We start from the raw sequence: 22,140 nt of genomic DNA on the forward strand, positions 1-22,140 counted from the left end.
CATGCGTCACACTCGGGTCTCGAACTGCTGAGCTACCGACCTTCCACAGCCTGCAGTTCAGCGACTTAACCACTTGAGCCACCGCAGCTCTATACCTTGTGGCTAATAGCCACTCATGGACCTCTGCTCTTAAGAACATAAGAGAAGCCATGCTGGATCAGGCCAGTGGCCCAACCAGTCCAACACTCTGTGTCACACAGGGGCCAAAACCCAGATGCCATCAGGAGGTCTACCCCCGGGGCCAGAACTCCAGAAGCCTTCCCACTGTTGCCCCCCCTCGCAAGCACCAAGGATACAGAGCATCCCTTGCCCCAAACTGAGTGTTCTATCTTTACGCCTTGTGGCTAATAGCTAGCCACTGATGGACCCTCTGCTCCATATGTTTCCCCAATCCCCTCTTGAAGATCTCTATGCTTGTAGCCGCCGCCACCTCCTGTGGCAGTGAATTCCAGGTGTTAATCACTCTTTGGGTGAAGGAAGGACTCCCTTTAATCTGTTCTAACCCGACCGCTCAGCAATTTCATGGAGTGCCCACGAGTTCTTGCATTGTGAGAAAGGGGGAAAAGGACTTCTTTCTCCACCTGCACTATCCCAGGTATAATTTTGTGAACCTCTCGTGTCACCCCTCAGTTGCCATTCCTAAAAGCGAAAGAGCCCCAAACCTCTTTTCCCTTTCTTCTTAGGGAAGGTATCCCGTCCCCTTAATCGTTTGGGTTGCCCTTTTCTGCACCGTTTCTCCCGACTCGGAGTCGACGGCCCTGACATTGGTTCCGTGAGCCCCCCCCCCCGTTTGTCTCCCAAGCGCAGGATCAGCAAGCAGATAATCTAGCTGATTAACCGAAGCTCGTGGGAAGGGCTTGGTTGGGAGCCAGGTGACTCTGGAGCGCATGAAAGCAGCACCTGCCTTTTTGGGGTTTGGAACAGCCCAAGGGGATGGATGGGACTGTAAACACGGCTCAGGAGGGGGGAGAAAAAGTCTTCTTTTTTTCTGACTCGGTGCCAGCGTCTCTGGGGACTGATTTGTCATTCTTTGGGGGGGGGGACATTCGCCTGACGTCATGCGGTCTGCAGAGCCAGCTGGCGCTCATTTGGCCCTGGTAGGTGCCAGACATTCTCCAGCTTTCCTTTGTGTGGGGACATCAACACAAGTGCAAAGGCCGGGCCCTGTTGTACACTGCGGGGAAGGGCCGGCCTTTGTCTTCCAGGGAAAGGGGCTTGGGCATTCCTTCCCCTTTTCAAAGCCGTGCCCTGAGTCAATCTCGGCTCCCGTCTCTTGTGTTTGCTCTCCCTTTCTCCTGGGTGTGTACCTACACGCCCATCCTCCGGAGCAAGAACACCAGCGTCTGGGTTTCCTCGTAAATCTCAATGCGCCACCCGGGGCTACGTTTTTGATCCATTTCTCTGAAACTGGAGAAGGAGGGAGGTGGATTGGAAGAGGCAGCGGGGTGCAAATCGCCGTCCCCCCCTTCTTGGCTCAGGGACTGCGTTGGGAACTCTGAACTGGGGAGGGGGGGGAATGGAATTGCAAAGAGAATTTGGGAAATTTGGGGAAACATCTAGAGACTGGGAGCATTGCCAGGGAGGGAGAAAGAAAAATCCTTCTCCGTAATCTTTTTTTTTTAAAAAAAAGATCTGAGGAATCAGTGGGGTTGCCAAGCTCCAGGTGAGGCCTGGAGATCTCCCAAAATCACCACTAATCTCCACCACAGGCAGATCACTTCCCCAAGGGGCACCTTTAAGACTAACAAAGGTTTATTCAAGGAATGAGCTTCCATGTGCAAAGCACACTTTTTCAAACACATTGGAATGGAAGGTTGACCAAAGTTATAGACCAGGGGTGTCGAATTCATTTGTTACTGTAGCACGGAGAAAGGGGCCTAAGCCCAAGCACAGACCACCAGATCAACAGAAGGAGAAGAACTTTATTCGCGCCGGTTCAGTCAGCGAAGCACGCTTTAAACAGACTGAACCCAGAGCAATGCAGGCTCCAGGCTTTTATACTGCAACAAGGTTACACGTCATCATTTACATCACCAGAGTGGAATTTTCCATTGACTAGGCTTACTTTTCCCGCCCAAACCAAACAAGCTCACTTCTGCCCCCTTATGACTGGAACATGAACAGCAACTATCCCCTTATATGGGCAAGGAATAATAAATGCCTACTTCATTCCCCCCTTTCGGTCCTTTCTCTGGGACAGAGAGAGAGACCGACCAATAACATGGCATAGCATTTATTCCTTGCCTGGAGAGTATACAGTAACTAACAGTACTTTTCTTCTTTAACCTGTGGAAGAATTTATGCATTAGTGTTCAACCTGTTCCTTTTAGCAGTAACCAAATATAAAAGTTTAACAGTATCATTGTGAGCTAACATTGCATTAACTGTTTTGGTAGCTACATTCTTAACCAAAGGTATCAAACAAGGGAGAAGTAACAAACCACCAAAGGCTAAAGCTATTAAGAACAATATACGTTTCCAATCTCCAAGTATGTTTCCGAACCAATCTTCAGTATCTATTCCTGTCCAGGTTTGGACTGGGACATGGGCTAAATTACGCATATGTTCTGTAATCTGTTCAATAGCTTTACCATTGTCATCAATCTGTAAACAACAATTTGAAAGGTTAAACTTTCCACAAACTCCTCCTTCAGTTGCTAATAAGAAATCTAAGGCAAGTCGGTTCTGGTAAACAGCAGTGCGAAGTTGTGTGTTGGTTTCGGCTAATACAGACAGAGCCAGGGAAGTTTCATTAGTTATGATTTCTAAAACCGCTTGTAGTCTAATTATTCGATTTAGCATATAAATGGGGGTTCTATAACCATATGTACCATCAGCTGCCCAGGTAGCTGGACCATATACTTGAATAATACGTTCTGGAGGCCATTCATCATCTTTCCAGTTACCTACAGCTAATCCCCGTATTTCTCGCTTTGAGCGTCCTAACTCATCATATACTGGGACTCCTAACCTTTCTCCGACAGTGAGGGGTAGGAGGAAAAAGCTAGGTTTTATAGTACCTAATATACAAGCACCATTCCATGTAAGGGGCAGGGTTGCATAGGCAGCTGAACCACATATCCAGTATAAGGAGTCTGGAGCTCTCCATTCTTTAGAAGTGCTACAGGGGTTGTCCCATAGGACTTGTAAACGACTCATATTAACATAAGGTGGGGCTTGGGTGACATTCGGATTAGCAAAATTAATATAGGCTTTAGGCTGGGTGCCATTACAGAACCATCCTTCTTCACAATCTAGGGCTCCCACTGAAATGTTAAAAGGAGCTCCCTGTCGTATAAAACAAGTATGACCAACTAAGGGATTTTTCAGGATCCATCTACTGGGGCGGTGGATATTATTCCAGGAAAGGTTGAAAGCATGGGAGATATTATTAAGTTCTACCTCTTTGGCCTCCCAGGGCCATTGTTCTCCCATATTGGTACCTCCACAGACATAACAATTCTTAACTGATAGTTCTCCTGCAATTCTTTCAGCAAGATCGATAAATAGATTCTTGGTCACTGGGGGGATTTCTATTACTTTCCCCATTTCTGACCAAAAGGTTGTGTGAATCTTCATTTCAGTGCTTTGGATTTTTGAACTAATAGTTTCTATGACAATGCGTCCGTATGGACTTTTTCGACCACCAATATCTATGCCAACCCCATACATCAGTTTCTTTCTTCCCTGGTTCTCGGATGCTCGGAAATGTAAGCACAAGGGAGTGCAGTGGTTATGGCTGCAAGGGGTTAGACTAGTTCCCTGGGATAACTTAAAGTACGGGTGGGCTTTCCCTCCTCCCACTATTCCACCTTGAGGTCCATCTGAGATATTACCATCATTAGAGACATACCAGACTTGTGCTTCAAGTTCATAAGTTGATGACAGAAACATTTTCCCTTCTTTGGCATAGCTCTGCTCTTTAGCTAGCCCTCCACACGTTTGTCTAATTTCCCCTGCACTATACTTTCGACTTCGAGAGATGGCATGACATATGTCAAAACAGACTTGCATACTTTGACTAGACTGGGAAGTGACATTGGACGCTAAAAGGGAAGAGGTGAAAGTATCAGGACTTGTGTACCATCCACTAATATAAGCATAAACATTAATACGGGCCCGAGTCACATTGGACTGGGGTCGAAAGCACATAAATTTCCCTTGATTTACACAAACACTGTAACTTATGCCCTCATGAGAACATTGGGTAACTACAGACGAAATACAATCAAAGTCAGAATGATAAATGAGGGTTTGTGAGACTTGACCTTCACGAAAAGTGGAAGTAATGCAAGAGGTACAAGCAGGAAACCCCATAACTGGGATGCAGATCATAGAAGGTACAAAAACACAATTTAACAGAAGCATCCACATCTTGGGCCTGTGCGTCGACTAGTCAGCTTCCGGTGTGACTAGAGCAGGGCCTGATGCTCCAACGAAGGTCTGATTTTTCACCCGTGCGCAGGGAGACCGTTTCCGGTAGGTCTCAGCAGGGGTTCTGGAGTCAATCTTCAGCTGTGTCCTCTTGGGGCGTGGGCCCAAGAGAAGCAGAGCTTGCTGGATTACTGGGCACGACACGTCTAAGCTTCACAGTAGTAGGATTAGATCCTGGCTCAGCAGTCCATCTAGTATGGGCAAGCTTCAAATTCGTCCAGTGGATCCAGGGTTTCCTCTCAACGACCTTCACAGCTGTAGGGGAACTGAGTAAAACAGTGAAAGGTCCCTCCCACCTTGGCCCTAAGGGCTCTGGTCTCCAATTTTTAACCCATACTGAATCTCCAGGACTGACATGACACACAGAATCAAACAAGGGAACTGGGAGACAGGCAGAGTAATGTCTTTGGAGTTTCTCAACTTGTCGTCCAAGGGCTTGTAATTCTGCTGAGGTGATTAACTGATGAAACCCATAAGCATCGGTATGAACTCCCATGGTCAGTGGGGGAGGACGGCCAAACATTGCCTCATAAGGAGAAACTGAAGTTCGTTTGGAAGGGAGGCAGTGCAGTCGGAATAACACTAGAGGTAGAATCTTAGGCCATGGCTGTTCAGTCTCTTGGGTGAACTTCCGCAAGGAGGCTTTAAGAGTTCTATTAGCTCGTTCTACTGCTCCTGAACTCTGGGGACGATAGGCACAGTGTAATTTCCAGATGATTCCTAAGGCTTTGGCAACTTGCTGAGTTAATTCAGAGATGAAGGCTGGTCCATTATCAGAGGAAACCCAGGTAGGTAATCCGAATCTTGGAATTAGATCCCTTAACATGGCTCGGGCAACTTCTGAGGCCTTTTCAGTGGCAGTTGGAAACGCTTCTATCCATCCAGTATGCGTACAGACAAACACCAACAGGTAGTGATGACGACCAACTTTTGGCATCTCGGTGAAATCAACAACAAGCGAAGTCATTGGGGCTGGTCCTGGGGTATTGATTCCTGGAGGTCGTCGGGGACCTTCTCTAGGATTGTTTCGGGCACAGGTAACACACTGACGGCACACGAGGTCTGCTAATGCTGTCTTCCGTTCCAGATGAGCCCAGCGGTCTAAGGCTTTAACAAGACTGGAAGATCCATAATGGGTATTAGCATGAAGGGCTTTCATTATTTCATAGCCTAAGGAGGCTGGAATCCAAATTTTTCCTGTTGGCAAGATCCACCAACCTTCCTCATTCTTTTTTGCTGATTGCTGGTCACAGAGGTAGTCTTCATGTTTGGTGTAACGAGGCGTCCAAGCTGAGACTGGAGTGGGGAAGACAGGACAGGCTAAGACTGACGGACTAGGAACTAGAGTGCGGAGACAAAGTTTTCCTTCTGCTGCTTCCTTAGCTGCTTTATCAGCACGACCATTTCCTTCTGCAATTGGGTCAGACTTCCGTTGATGTCCTCGACAGTGGATTATTGCAATCTTAGTTGGCAGATTGATGGCTTCTAGCAGAAGACGAAGATTTGGCCCATATTTGATATCCTTTCCAGCGGCTGTAATAAATCCTCGGTGTTGCCACAGCATTCCATGTGCATGGGCTGCCTTGAAAGCAAACATTGAATCGGTGAATATATTTGCAGCTGCATTCTTGCTTAGATGTAGGGCAACTGTCAGGGCTATTATTTCTGCTAGTTGAGCAGATGTTCCAACGGGTAGAGATTCTGCTTGTATCACCTGATGGTCATCTACAACAGCATAGCCTGCTTTGCGACGTCCTTGAGGGTTGATGAAACTGCTACCATCACAGTACAATATTAAGTCTGGCTGCTGAAGGGGTTGGTCACGAAGGTCAAGACGAGATGCAAACAGCTGGTCAGTGGTTACTAGGCAATCATGCTCAACATCTTCACATGGTACTGGCAACAAGGTGGCTGGATTTATGTTGATGACAGGAGCTAGAGATACACCTGGGTTCTCGAGGAGAACTGCTTGGTACCTGGCCATACGTGAAACTGTCAGATATTTGTGACCACGAGCTTCTAAAATGGTCTTAACTCCGTGTGATACAAACACTGTGAGTGGGGCTCCCCAGGTGAATTTGTTTGCTGCTTCAATAAGTCTACAGCAGGCAGCAACAGCACGTAAGCAAGGGGGCAGACCGGCTTCTACAGCATCCAGGTTTTGGCTAAGGTAGGCCACAGGCCGATTGTGAGTCCCAAGTTTCTGGAGAAGGACACCTAAAGCAACACTTTGCTTCTCATCTACGCAAAGGGAAAAAGGTTTTTCTGGATCTGGCAGTCCTAAGGCAGGAGCCTCAATGAGCCGTTGTTTCAGGGTCCTAAAGGCAACATCTTGATCTGGGCCCCAGACAAAAGGTTCCTGTGTCCCCCCTTTGGTAGCTTCATATAAGGGTTTGGCCAAAAGAGCAAAGGAGGGAATCCATAACCGACAGTAGCTAGCTGCACCTAAGAAGCCTCGTAGCTCTTTGCGACTCTGGGGTAGAGGTATCTGGCACACAGTTTCTTTCCTTGCATTACTGAGAGACCGTTGATTCTTAGAGATTTCAAATCCTAGGAACTGGACTCGAGTTAAGCAGATCTGGGCCTTCTTGAATGAGACTTTATAGCCACAGGCATCAAGGAGACGGAGAAGGTTAAGGGTGCCCTGGGAACATCGATGAGGGTCAGGGGCACAAAGTAACAAGTCATCCACATATTGGATTAAGGTAAGGACCCCTTCTTGGGTGTCAAAGTTCTCTAAGTCTTTACCGAGGGCCTGTCCAAACAATGAAGGAGAATTTTTGTAGCCTTGGGGCAAACGAGTCCAAGTGTACTGACATGGGCTGGAGGCTCCAGGGGCTCTCCATTCGAAGGCAAAGATGTCTCTGGACTGGTGGTGAAGTCCAATACTGAAGAACGCATCTTTCAAATCCAAGACAGTAAACCATGCAGCCGTGGATGGAATCAGAGTCAGGATTGTATAGGGATTTGGCACTACAGGGTGGATAGCTTCTACTTGAGTATTCACTGCCCTCAGGTCTTGGACTGGGCGGTAATCAGGATTCTTGGGGTCTGGAGAAGGCTTAGGTACTGGAAGGATCGGAGTATTCCAGGCAGATTCACAGGGGATCAGGATGCCATCTTTCAGGAGTCTCTGAAAGTGTTTGGTTAACACTCTTCGGGCATCTTCACGAATAGGGTATTGACGCTCTCTCACTGGATTGGCAGTAGGTTTAAGGACCACAACTACAGGAGGTTGGTGTTTAGCAAAGCCTGGGGGATTATCTTCTGCCCATACAGTTGGCACTTCATTTCGGTAGTACAATTTATCCTGCACCTTTTCCTTGTCATAAAAAGCATCTTTATCAGTCTGATACTGGACTTCTTCAGGGTCACCATCAGGGTGTCTTCTAAATCCACATCCCATTAGGACCTCAGGAAGTCGCCACTCTTCTGTAGCATCAACCTCTAAATTACAACACACTAGTGAAGTTTGAGTCTCTGGAGGTAAGGACAGAAGTGCTGAGCCATCCGGAGTATCAAAGGTTATGGAGGCACGCATTTTAGATAAAAGATCTCTCCCAAGCAAATTAATCGGACAGCTGGGATTTAAGAGAAAACGGTGGGTGACCCGGTGACCTCCTAGAGAACAGGTTCTTGATTGGAGGTATGGGAGAGCAAGTTTCTTCCCTGCCATGCCTACAACTGTTAGGCTATCTTTAGTGGGCGGAGCAATGGGTGTCGTTACAATGGATACTTCAGCCCCCGTGTCTAACATGAAATCAACAGGATTTCCTTCAATATTTAAGCGGACCAAGGGCTCCCGAGGGCCACAATTGACAGAGCCCGGTCGCCCCTAATCATCATAGTTCATTCCGGCCATACCAACAAAGCCATCTTCCGACTTCCCTGCAGGGTAGGTGCGGCTGTACCGGCTTTCATTAACTTGCCCTCTTGGAAGGTGGTTAAAGCTCTGTCCTCTTCCTTGGCCTCTAGATCCTCCCCTCCCCCGGAGTCTGGACTGGCGGTTCGGACATTCGTTTTTCCAGTGGCCATCCGCTCTACAGTATGCACATTGGTCCCGGCCTAGGGTTCTAGGACCACGGGGCTCAAGGTTGGATGTTGGGGACGGGCGGTCATACTCATGGCCTTGGATCACTGCTGCTAAAATTGCTGCCTTTCGTCTATGCTTAGCTTCTTCTTCTTTCTTCTCTTCTTTATCTCTATTCACAAAAACCTTCTGGGCCACCTCAATTAATTGGGACACGTTCATCCCTTGGAACCCTTCTAACTTCTGTAATTTGCGTCTAATGTCAGGTGCAGCCTGGCTAACAAAAGATGCATTCACCATTGTACGGTTTGCTTCTTCCTCTGGGTCAAAAGGAGTGTAGAGGCGGTAAGCCTTGTACAGTCTTTCAAGGAAGGTATAGGGTGGCTCAGTTGGCTCTTGAATGACCTCCCTCAATTTAGCCATATTCATGGGCTTCTTTCCTGCTTCCTGGAGACCTAAGAGGATGGCAGTTCGGTATTCCTCTGATCTTCCTCTATCTGCATCTACATTGGGGTCCCAATTTGGGTCTATATCTGGGAAGCGGGCACGAACCCAGTCAGCTGCATTAGGCTGTTGGTCAGCAGGGACTCTGTTTTCAACAGTTTTCTTAGCAGCTGCCATGACTTTCCGCTTCTCTTCTGAAGTTAATAAAGCAGTAAGTAACTGGCTACAATCTCGCCAGGTAGGGGCATGTGTAGCCATAATTGTTGTAAACAGATCTGTCATGGGTCGGGGGTCTTCACTATATGGGGTCGTCTGTGTTCTCCAATTACAGAGATCGACAGTACTGAAAGGAGAATAGACCCATCTCATAATCCCATCCGCTCCTGCTGGAACTTGACGGAGAGGGCAGACTGTTGCTAAATTGCCAGTTTCCTGAGATTTGCCTACAGGCACTTTAAAAGGGTTCATTTCACTGAGTCCTGATGTAGGACTCCAATGAGTGGCGGGGCTCCAGGTCCCTGTTGTCGGATTTTTCTTAAGGACTGTCTTAGGTATGGGAGTGACAGGGGTCTCAGGTTCAGGAGCAGAGGCAGTAGCCAAACAGTCCACTAAGGATGGATAAATGGTGGAGACTGGCACTGAAGGGCTAAGCGCTTCACTGATTTGCAGTTCCTGAAGCTGCTCCTGGGCTGCAAGTTCTTGGGCGGCACGGGCCTGCGCAGTCTGTGATCTAGTCACTCTTGCTTCTGGGGGCGGAGTTGGAAGAGGAGGCGGTGGCAATGGCCCAGCAGAGTATGGTGGGGGCCAATCATCCTCCGGTGGCGGGCAAGTCACTTGGGGGCCTTGGGGCCTGCTTTCTGGGGTATTCAGGGTTGGACAAATTGCTGGCATAGTTCCTGGTGTTGGGCAAACTATAGGCTGGTTGGCTGCTGGGGCAGAGCCCTGTCGGGTTTTAAATCGCTTGGCCTTGGAAGGATTTTTCCTCACATATTCATACCAGCAGTAGACATAATGGAGCTGCTGATCGGAATGGTCCTCTTGGGGATCCGTAGCTGCCAGATAGACTCTGTGTAGCAGAGAGAGATCCATGGAGCCCTCTGGTGGCCATCCCACTGTAAACGCAGGCCAGTTTACCTCACAAAATGTCTGCAGACAGACTGGATTTAAAACTACGCCATGAGTGGCTGTGCCAAAAATTTCTTCAAAGTGCTTGAGCATAAACTGAAGAGGGGTTTTGGGCTTTGCCTGACTCCCTCCCATTTTGAACAGACAAAAGACAGACAGCTGGGTATACAGAGGGTGGGGTAAACAGGGAGAGTGGTAAGGGGTCCACTGCTCCTAGACACATAAAAGGGAGACCTTAACCACAAATGCTTCCACCTGTACCCGACTCAGATGCGATCTCTCGACTGAGAAATGCGAGCTTGAGGTGACCACAATTCAATTTGACTTTCTCCTATTACGGGAGTCCGCCTTTTCACACTCACACACCATGCATTCACTTCAACACAGATCCCACCCTGATCATAGGAAAGCCAAGGCTTTCCTAGCCTGCCTGACAGAAACTGACCCGATAGGAAGGTGATCAGGCTTCCTCTTCCCTTCAACTGAAGGGGACCGATACCGATTAATACTGACCTGACTCTGACCAGACTGGACTCCGGAGTCTTCCCCTGATGTTCTCCTCCTGGCTGAGTTCACTGAGCAAGCGACTTTGGTGAGAACCAGCCCTGGAGAGGAGTGAATGATCGGCTTTTCGAAATCGAAAATGGCGCCTTTGCCGCCAAACAGTCCTCAGTCAGTGCGGTTCTCTTCAAAATCGTGGCTCAGGAGGGCCCCAACAACCCGGCCTTGGTTGGGTGCTCCCCCCTTTCCCGGTCAGGGAACCAGAAATGTAGCACGGAGAAAGGGGCCTAAGCCCAAGCACAGACCACCAGATCAACAGAAGGAGAAGAACTTTATTGGCGCCGGTTCAGTCAGCGAAGCACGCTTTAAACAGACTGAACCCAGAGCAATGCAGGCTCCAGGCTTTTATACTGCAACAAGGTTACACGTCATCATTTACATCACCAGAGTGGAATTTTCCATTGACTAGGCTTACTTTTCCCGCCCAAACCAAACAAGCTCACTTCTGCCCCCTTATGACTGGAACATGAACAGCAACCATCCCCTTATATGGGCAAGGAATAATAAATGCCTACTTCATTACGAGGGCCGGATCTGACATAAATGAGACCTTGTTGGGCCGGGCCACGTGTGTCATAAAATGTAACACCAGGGAGCGGAGGTATAAACTTTATAAAGGACACAAACACAATATTTTGTTTATTTAGCAGTGTCTGATAACTGACACCTCTTGCTCTGAATGACTGCATCAAAATGTCTGTGCTGCTGCAGTCTTGAGTATGCTGTGTGTGTATCTGTAAGCTGCAAAGCTACAATGACGCAGCAGCAGCAGAACCGGAAGAAGAAGCAGAAGACAGCCAGTTCCACTGCGGGCCTGAGAGAAGCCCTCCAAGGGGGGGGGGGCTGAACCGGCCTCCGGGCCGCATGTTTGACACCCTTGTTATAGACAGTCTTGAAGGTGCTTCTGGACTCTTGGGCCGAATCTGCATTTGCATTTTTAAATCATTTTCATGCTGCTGTGACGCCGTCTTTCTCTATGCTTCTTTGAATGTTGTTTGGAGAAGATTCTTTTAAAGCAGTGCGGAGGAGTGATGACAGTGGAGCCGCCACGAGAGGGCGATAAACATATGCAGACATGCAAAAGTATGCTAGCACTCCTGAGGTGTGAAAACAACACCAAATGCAGACAGCTTTTTTGGAGACGGAGTCAAAAGGCTGGGACACTGTTGGGAAAGGCAAATGCAGATTCCGCCCTTGCTCTTTTCTTCTGCCACAGACAGACTAACATGGGGACCCATCTTGATCTGTCTTCCTGGGGGGAAATGGCTGCTTTGGAGGGTGGACTCTATGGCATAAGAACATAAGAGACGCCAATGTTGGATCAGGCCAAAGGCCCATCCAGTCCACCACTCTGTGTCACACAGTGGCCAGAAATACCAGTGCCATCAGGAGGTCCACCAGTGGGGCCAGGACACTAGAAGCCCTCCCACTGTTGACCCCCCCCCCCAAGCACCAAGAATACAGAGCATCCCTTGCCCCAGAGTCCCTATCTATACTTTGTGGCTAATAGCCACTGATGGACCTCTGCTCCACATGCTTATCTAATTCCCTTTTGAAGCCGTCCATGCTTGTAGCCGCCACCACTTCCTGTGGCAGTGAATTCCATGGGTTAATCACTCTTTGGGTGAAGAAGGACTTCCTTTTATCCATTCTAACCCGACCGCTCTGCAGTTTCATGGAGTGCCCACGAGTTCTTGTATTGTGAGAAAGGGAGAAAAGTACCTCTTTCTCTACCTGCTCTTTCCCGTGCATAATCTTATAAACCTCAATCATGTCACCCCTCAGTCGTCGTTTCTCCAAGCGAAGGAGCCCCAAGCGCTTTAACCTTTCCTCATAGGGAAAGTGTTCCAACCCTTTTATCATTCGAGTTGCCCTTTTATCATTCGAGTTGCATCGTACCCTGTGGAGCCCCCTCCCCTCCCTTCCCCTCCCCAAACCCTGCCCTACACGGGCTCTGCTCCCGAAACCTCCAGGGATTTCCCAACCTTGAGTTGGCACCCCTACTTCCCTTCCATCTTTGATCTTGAGGTGCGTGCATGGAAGCCACAGTCCCTTTGGCAGGAGGAAGTAAAGAGATGAAGGCGGTGAACGTCTCTGAGGGGTGCATGAAACCTAACTCCCTCCGCCCCAGGAGGAGAGGGCTTGCCCACCAGCTTTCCCGTGTCCTTGAGTGTTCCCTGCTGTTTCCTCCAAAAGAAAAAGGTGCCGCCATGGTACATGCAGCCGCTCCATTGTTACGTGAAAGATGTGAGGGAGCCGAAGCTCGAATGCGTGAGGGGGCCATCGAAAGAGCAGGAGGAGAAGTCTGGCCTTCGTGTTCCTCTCCCTTCGGGGCCAGGTGCACTCTCTGAATGGAGAATCCAACGCCGGGAACATTGGTGACCGCTCAGCCCTGGCTGTTTCCCTCTCAGAATTTGGAACCCGCAACGGGGCTGTGTCTTTGTGGTCTTTGCACAGAGGGAAGGGGAGGAAGAGAAAGAGGATTTATTTAGCTTTCGCAGACAATACAAATCCACCCCAGAGTTTTGGCACCCGCCGCGGATGTGTTTGGGAGGCTTTCGGCAATGGTCTTTGCCTCTCAAATGGGAAACCTGAGCGTTATAATTTTTTTTACATCTAATCACCCCTCTCGGTTTTTAAAGACTTCAGGTGTTTTGCTTTTGTAAAAAAAAAAAAAGGAAAGCAGCCACAAATGCTTTTTTAAAAAATGTTCCTGCTAACACAGATTAAAAAAAAATATTAACAGACAACACGCCGCATTTCTAACCAATAATTAATTCAAAACCTATGTGTTCTCATAAACCTATATGTTCTCGGGAACGTGTCCAGAGGAGTGCAACGAAGATGGTGAGAGGTCTGGAGACCAGGTCCTATAAGGGAAGGTTGAAGGAGCTGGGTAGGTTTAGCCTGGAGAGGAGACGACCAGTGTTCCCTCTAAGCTGAGTTAGTGTGAGCTAAAAAGGTAAAGGTTCCCTTGCTCGAAAGTCAGTCGAGTCCGACTCTAAGGTTGCAGTGCTCATTTCCGTTTCAAAGCCAAAGAGCCAGCGCTGTCTGAAGATGTTTCCGTGGTCATGGGGCCGGCATGACTAAACACCAAGGCGCACGGAACGCTGTTACCTTCCCACCAAAGTGGTACCTATTTATCTACTTGCAATTTCTTGCTTTCGAACTGCTAGGTTGGCAGGAGCTGGGACTAGAGACGGGAGCTCACTCTGTCATGCGGCACACTCGGGTCTCGAACTGCTGAACTACTGACCTTCCACAGCCTGCAGTTCAGCGTCTTAACCACTTGAGCCACTGCAGCTCCTTAGTGTGAGCTAGCTCACAGTTCTTTTAAGCCTCCGACTCACACATTTTGGTCTTAGCTCAGGAAGGATGGCTCCAGAGCAGACTAATATATGCAGTAGCCAAGTCACTCTCTCACAGTTTTAATGCCACTAGCTCACAATTTTGCTCACAGGACTCCACAGCTTAGAGGGAGCACTGGAGACAACTGAGAGGTGATATGATGACCATCTTCAAATACTTTTTTGTCATCTTCTGGGCATGGAACAGGGGTCACTGGGGGTGTGGGGGGAGGTATTTGTGAATTTCCTGCATTGTGTAGGGGGTTGGACTAGATGACCCTGGAGGTCCCTTCCAACTCTATGATTCTAGGATTCTACAAAATATCCTTAACCTAAAATCATATTTTTGGTAGTGGAGGGTCCATGGCTTAGTGGTAGAGCATCCGCTCTGCGTGCAGAAGGTCCCAGGTTCAGTCCCCGGCATCTCCAATTCAAAATGTGAAAGATCTCGTCTGCCTGTGACCCGGGAGAGCAGCTGCTGGTCTGCTTTGACAATACTGACCTGAATGGACCAAGGGTCTGATTCAGTAGAAGGCAGCTTCGTGTTTGTTTGTGTGTGTTTGGCGAGGGGCCATGGCTCAGGGGTGGAACATCCGCTTGGAGTGCAGAAGGTCCCAGATTCAATCCTCAGCATCTCCAGTTGATAGGATCAGGTAGTAGGTCACGCGGAAGACCTTTCTCTGACTGAGACCCTGGAGAGCTGCTGCCGGTCTGCGCAGACAATACTGACCTTGAGGGACCAAGGGCCTGATTCAGTAGAAGGCAGCTTCGTGTTTGTTTGTGTGTGTTTGGCGAGGGGCCATGGCTCAGGGGTGGAACATCCGCTTGGAGTGCAGAAGGTCCCAGATTCAATCCTCAGCATCTCCAGTTGACAGGATCCGGTAGTAGGTCACGTGGAAGACCTTTCTCTGCCTGAGACCCTGGAGAGCGGCTGCCGGTCTGCGCAGACAATACTGACCTTGAGGGACCAAGGGCCTGATTCAGTAGAAGGCAGCTCCGTGTGCTCATTCTGTCCAAGTCACGCTAACTTCACAACCTTCTCCTCTCAAGATGGTGCTGGTTTCATCTGGGTCAGTACGGAGAACAAGAAAAACTGTGAGAAAGTGACGCTTAATGTATGTCTTTAAAGAATCATAGAAAAGTGAAAAAAAATAATATACATAATCATAGAAAAATATCTATTTACGGTGATCTCCGGAATGTCTTGCCGTTTCGAAGGAAGATCCTCTTCTGAACAAAAACGTGGGACAAAAGCTGTCTCTCAATAGTTCATATCCTCTGGTGACGTCTCACAATTATCAAAGAAGATTTTCAGTAATCATAACAGCTGTAATCAGTGTTCCCTCTAAGCTGAGTTAGTGTGAGCTAGCTCATAGTTTTTTAGCTTCCGGCTCACACTTTTTTGTCTGCGCCCAGGAAGGAGGGCTCCAGAGAGAACTGATTTATGCAGCAGCCAAATCGCTCACTCACAACTTTTATGCCGGTCGCTCACAAAGTAGAATTTTTGCTCACAAGACTCCACAGCTTAGAGGGAACATTGGCTGTAATGTATAGTAGAACCTGCCATGGGCTAAGATGATTGTAATGCGTTACTTTTTCACAGTTTTTCTTGTTCGTATTATCTCATTAACTTTAACTTTAGACTTTACTGTGAGATTACTGTGCCAATCAATTGTTATTATCTCATCTGGGTCAGGTCAGCAGAGGGAGGATGCACATTTTTCTGTTGCAAAGTCCCCATGACGAGAAATGCCCTGAATGGTCCTTCTGGGCCTTGATGAAGTCCTCGGTGAGAGGGCGGGGTGACGCTAACCTCCCTGCCCCTCCACTTAGCGGAGGTGTCCAGAGGTGGCAGGACAGGGACACAGGAAACTGGGGTGGGAAGGCGCACATGTTCCCACTCATATCCAAGGTGGTCGAGACTCACTTTGTCTTCCACCTTGAACGACAGACAGAAGGCTCGCCACACCCTTCCTGAAATGGCTGCTTTGTTTATATAGAACTATCCGGGTGCGTTGCACTGTACAGGGTATCAGAGAGCCAGTCTGGTGTAGGGGTTAGGAGCGCGGCCTCTGATCTGGGAGAACCGGATTTGATTCCCCACTCCTCCACCTGCGGCTGCTGGTGTGACCTTGGGTCAGTCACAAGTTCTCTTAGAGCTGTTCTCTCATGAGAAGTCCTCGGAAGAGCTCTCTCATCCCCACCTACATCACAGGGTGTCTGTTGTGGGGAGAGGAAGGGAAAGGAGATTGTAAGCTGCTCTGAGACTCCAGGTGAAGGGCAGGGTATAAATCCAACTCTTCTGCTGCTTGTTCTTCTTCTTCTTCCAACTCTTCTTTTTTGTATTCCTCTTCTTCTTCTTCTTCTTCATCGTCACCATCACCATCATCACCATCATTCAGGGTCCTAGAATCTGTTTCACTGAAGTGGGACGAATGTTGTGTTAATTCATGGATTAGAATTGTTGACGTCAGGGGTCTTGTTGTAGAAAAAGAGCTGCCGGAGCTCATTAGCATAACTCATTAGCATAACTTATTTGCATATGCCACGCCCCCTGACATCACCGGAAGTGACAGAAGGCCACACCCCCTGACATCACCGGAAGTGTGTCAGAAGGCCCGTCTACTTACCCTCCTGCTTCATCCTCATTCCCAAACGGAATGAGGATCGAAGCAGGGGGCGGGGTAAAGAAGGGGCGGGGCTTCACCACGTGACCGCCCCGCCCCCTAGAGGTTCTCTTCCGGAGCTCCGTACCTGAGAGCTCCCCCCCGACTAGAGCCCTGGTTGACGTGTAAACTAATGGTATTCACGCAGCACACTTATAAAAAGCTGTTAGGTGAAACGGTATTGTATGCAATTCCCGTTGTGTGTATGCATATATTTTTTCCAACCTGATGAAGAAATACAATTCACTACAGAATAGTAGTCTAAATATATTTTCGTAATATAACATCACGGTTGTTTTCATTATTGTTTTAACCGCCAGGTTGAGCCTGGGGATTTCCCAGAATGACAGCTGAATTTATGAAGTGCTCTGTGTTTCTAGGAGAGAAGGAGAAGGTCTGAGAATCTACTGGGGTAAACAGCAAGAACCTGATTTTCTGTCCCGCTGGAACCCGTTTTCCACCGAAGTGCCTTATGCCACGTTCATGGAGCATCCGGTGAAGAGCAGCAGCCAGAGGTTTAATGACATCTGCGAGGTGAGAAAGCTGACTCACATGGGCTGCAGCCAAGGGAGCCACGTGCCCATTGGTGGTGGGGGACCCCCTTCCCCCTGACGCCTCTGACCACCGTTGTTCATCTGGGTGGGAGGTGATGGAGAAATGGGGGCCGCAAGAAGAAGGGCTCTCAATCAATGTTCCCTCTAAGCTCTGGAGTCCTGTGAGCAGAAATTCTACTTTGTGAGCGACCGGCATGAAAGTTGTGAGTGAGCAATTTGGCTACTGCGTAAATCAGTTTGCTCTAAAGCCATCAGTTCTCTCTGGAGCCCTCCTTCCTGGGCGCAGACAAAAAAGTCTGAGCTGGAAGCTAAAAAACTATGAGCTAGCTCACACTAACTCAGCTTAGAGAAAACACTGCTCACAATTGGCATCCCTGGTATAGCATACCGGATTCGCTTCAAGGTGCTGTTTTTGACCTTTAAATCCCTATATGGTCAGGGGCCTGCCTACCTGAGGGACCTCCTCTCCCCACATATTCCCCAGATAGCACTGAGGTCAGAGTTGCAAAATCGCCTGACTCTCCCTTGTCTGAAAGACGCCAGATTGGCCGTCACCAGATCTAGGGCCTTCTCAGTGGCGGCTCCACACTGGTGGAACGAGCTCCCGGAAGACATCAGGGCCCTGCGGGACCTTTTACAGTTCTGCACGGCCTGCAAGACGGAGCTCTTCCACCAGGCTTTCGACTAGGAGCTGCCACTGAACAAGCTACTGAACATCTATTACTGGCACTTTCTTTGGGATAGTCATACGGGGCCAACTACAACGATCACCATCTGCACTGCATTGCTTGTATTTAATCTGCATTTTATATTTTATTGTTGAATTTTATCTGTTTTATTGTAAATTATTATTGAACGCTGCCTTGAGCGTCAACTAAGGGCGTCAACATGGCAAATGGGGTTCAATGTGGCCAAGTGCAAGGTGATGCACATTGGAGCCAAAAATCCTAAATATAAATCCACATTGATGGGGTCTGAACTGGCAGAGACTGATCAAGAGAGAGATCTTGGAGTTGTAGTAGATAACTCACTGAAAATGTCAAGACAGTGTGCGACTGCAATAAAGAAGGCCAATGCTATGCTGGGGATTATTAGGAAGGGTATTGAAAACAGATCAGCCAAAATCATAATGCCCCTATATAAATCAATGGTGAGACCTCATTTGGAATACTGTGTGCAGTTCTGGTCACCACACCTTAAAAAGGATATTATAGCTTTGGAAAAAGTGCAGAAAAGGGCAACTCGAATGATAAAAGGGTTGGAACACTTTCCCTATGAGGAAAGGTTAAAGCGCTTAGGGCTCTTTAGCTTGGAGAAAAGACGACTGAGGGGTGACATGATCGAGGTTTATAAGATTATGCATGGGAAAGAGCAGGTAAAGAAAGAGGTACTTTTCTCCCTTTCTCACAATACAAGAACTCGTGGGCACTCCATGAAACTGCAGAGCGGTCGGGTTAGAACGGATAAAAGGAAGTACTTCTTCACCCAAAGAGTGATTAACACATGGAATTCACTGCCACAGGAAGTGGTGGGAGCTACAAGCATGGACGGCTTCAAAAGGGAATTAGATAAGCATATGGAGCAGAGGTCCATCAGTGGCTATTAGCCACAAGGTATAGCTAGGGGCTCTGGGGCAAGTGATGCTCTGTCTTCTTGGTGCTTGGGGGGGGGGTCAACAGTGGGAGGGCTTCTAATGTCCTGGCCCCACTGCTGGACCTCCTGATGGCACTGGTATTTCTGGCCACTGTGTGACACAGAGTGTTGGACTGGTGATGATGATGATGATGATGATGATGATGTCACATCACTTGGCATGACCCAGAAGTGACACCATGGTGTGACACCGTGTACCTGAGATTAATGCCATCTGGTAAAACCAAGGGTCACAAAAGGCCCATGTGCTTGGGGGAACAGGGTCATAAGAACATAAGAACATAAGATCCAATGTTGGATCAGGCCAAAGGCCCATCCAGCCCAACACTCTGTGTCACACAGTGGCCAGAAATACCAGGTGCCCTCAGGAGGTCCACCAGTGGGGCCAGGACATTAGAAGCCCCCTCCCACTGTTGACCCCCCCACCAAGCACCAAGAAGACAGAGCATCACTTGCCCCAGAGCCCCTATTTATACCTTGTGTCTCCCGAGAAACTGCAAAATGGGGAAATTCACAGGAAAATGGAAAGGGCAAGAAAGCTACTGTGGATGCCAGCAAAGGTATCATTGCACACAGTCCAAATCCTTTCATAATGGGATCTTTGTCCGTTAATGTAAACAGGAAGTGGGCAGCATGCGCCTCCCTCGAACTGCGTCGTGAAACATGAACTCTCCCCGCCACACACTCAAAACCTTACATGTTTGGGTCGAAAACAGTACTTTCACCTCCCTCGAATTATCTCCCCATCTGCGCTCCTAGAACGTTAGCAACCTGATCCCCTTTTGAGATGCTTCACAGTGCGAAGAGAGCTGAAGGCATTGTTTGTTCACGAGGGACATGCCATCGCCTCAGAGGGGTTTTAATCGGAGCGTTCGGGAATGCTTTGGAGTGGCCCCTTGGCAGCCGTGTTGTCTTTCCTCGGGGACGGCGTGTGAGGTGCGTGTGTGGGAGTGCCTCACGCTTCACCGGGAGGAGGTTTCTCGCACAAGTGGCTTTCAACAAAACATCCGATTCAACCAGAACAAAATTGCTTTTGAGTGAGGCGGGAACTGTTAGGAATCCTGCAGGCCTCGGTGGCAAGGGTTTGCCAAGAATGCTCTTCTCCGCAACTCACCCCAAAACATTTGATTTTCATTTGGACAAAAGGATGTCGGGGGGGGGGGGGGGGTTCTTTTTTTTCATAATGCTCACTAAACAAAATTCAGACAAGCTCATTCAGAGAGGAAAGAAGAAGAAGAAGAAGAAGAAGAAGAAGAAGAAGAAGAAGAAGAAGAAGAAGAAGAAGAAGAAGAAGAAGAAGAAGAAGAAGAGATTGAATTTATACCCCGCCCTTCACTACCCAAAGGTGTCTCAGAGTGGCTTACAAATTCCTTTCCCTTCCCCTCCCCACAACAGAACCCTGTGAGGTAGGTGGCGCTGAGAGAGCTCCGACAGAAACTGCTCTTTTTCAAGAACAGCTGTGCCAGAACTATGGCGTGTCCAAGGTCATCCAGCAGGTGTAAGTGGAGGAGGAGGAGGAGGAAGAAAAAGAAGAAGAAGAGATTGGATTTATACCCCACCCTTCACTTCACAAAGGTGTCTCAGAGCGGCTTAGAAACTCCTTTCCCTTCCCCTCCCCACAACAGACACCCTGTGAGGTAGGTGGGGCTGAGAGAGCTCTGAGAGTAATGGCTCTTTTTCAAGAAGAGCTCTTATCAGAACTATGGCTTGCCCAAGGTCATCCAGCAGGTGCAAGTGGAGGAGGAGGAGGAGGAAGAAGAAGATTGGATTTCTACCCTGCCCTTCACTACCCAGGGGAGTCTCAGAGCAGCTTACAAAATCCTCCCCTCCACACAACAGACACCCTGTGAGGGAGGTGGGGCTGAGAGAGCTCTTGACAGAAACGGCTATTTTTCGAGAACAGCTCTTGTCAGAACTATGGCTTGCCCAAGGTCATCCAGCCAGGTGCAAGTGGAGGAGTGGGGAATCAAACCCGGTCCTCCCAGATTAGAGTCCGTGCATTTAACCACTGCACCAAACTGGCTCTCTTTTTTAGGGGAAAGCGCGCACGCAGTCCCCCACTACCACAAATTATGCAGTCAAGTTTCCTGCATTTGGGGAAATTGCAGGGGTCAGCACACCTGGAGTGATCAAAGTGTCTCCCCTGCCAGGAAAGAGGCGTATGAGGCATAAACAACAGGGATCATTCAGAATTTCTCATAAGAACATCACAAGAGCCCTGTTGGATCAGACCAGTGAGGGTCCATCTAGTCCAGCCTCCTGTCTCACACAGTGGCCAACCAGTTCCTCTAGAGGGCCAACAGCAGGGCAGAGAGGCCGAGGCCTTCATAAGAACATCAGAAGAGCCCTGCTGGGTCAGACCAGTGAGGGTCCATCTAGTCCAGCATCCCGTCTCACACGGTGGCCAACCAGTTCCTCTGGACAACAGGGCATAGAGGCTGAGGCCTTCATGAGAACCTCAGAAGAGCCCTGTTGGATCAGACCAGGGGTCCATCTATTCCAGCATCCCGTCTCACACGGTGGCCAACCAGTTCCTCTGGACAACAGGGCATAGAGGCTGAGGCCTTCATGAGAACCTCAGAAGAGCCCTGTTGGATCAGACCAGGGGTCCATCTATTCCAGCATCCCGTCTCACACGGTGGCCAACCAGTTCCTCTGGACAACAGGGCATAGGGGCCTCTTGTCTGTCCGGAACCTACTGCCCATCAGCTTCATCGGATGCTCTCAAGTTTTAGTATTTTTTTTTTTGGGGGGGGAGAGAATTCTATTTGCAACTCTCTCCATCCACCCCATGCATGATTTTACAAACCTGTATCATGTCCCCCCTTAGTTGTCTCTTTTGTAAACTGAAAAGTCTCTCACTCTCCAGGCTTGGCTCCTAGGGAAGGTGCTCCAACCCCCCTCACCATCTGGGTTGCCCTCCTCTGCACTATTCCTAGCTCTGCAATGCCCTTTTGGAGAGACGGGGACCAGTACTGTACACCGTATTCCAAATGAGGCCGCACCACAGATCTCTACTGGGGCATTACCATATTGGCCACTTTATTCTCAATCCCTTTAAGAACATAAGAACATAAGAGATGCCAATGTTGGATCAGGCCAAAGGCCCATCCAGTCCAACACTCTTGTGTCACACAGTGGCCAGAAATACCAGGTGCCCTCAAGAGGTCCACCAGTGGGGCCAGGACACTAGGAGCCCTCCCACTGTTGCCCCCCAAGCACCAAGAATACAGAGCATCCCTTGCCCCAGACTGAGAGTTCCTATCTATACCTTGTGGCTAATAGCCACTGATGGACCTCTGCTCCATATGCTTATCTAATTCCCT

General features: G+C 48.8%; 1 protein-coding gene across 1 annotated transcript in view; it reads left to right on the plus strand.

Annotated features, from left to right (window-relative positions):
- TPRG1 (tumor protein p63 regulated 1) overlaps positions 1–22,140 on the plus strand; it is a gene marked incomplete at its 5' end in the record, with an annotated part of 68,591 nt that overhangs the window by 32,315 nt on the left and 14,136 nt on the right. The window contains one exon of the mRNA XM_015407774.1: positions 16,988–17,141. Within this exon, the coding sequence (XP_015263260.1) occupies positions 16,988–17,141 (154 nt within the window). The remainder of the gene's footprint in view (positions 1–16,987; positions 17,142–22,140) is intronic.

This window comes from Gekko japonicus, unplaced genomic scaffold, assembly GCF_001447785.1.
Source record: "Gekko japonicus isolate JY-2015 unplaced genomic scaffold, Gekko_japonicus_V1.1 scaffold3622, whole genome shotgun sequence".
Classification (NCBI taxonomy): Eukaryota; Metazoa; Chordata; class Lepidosauria; order Squamata; family Gekkonidae; genus Gekko; species Gekko japonicus.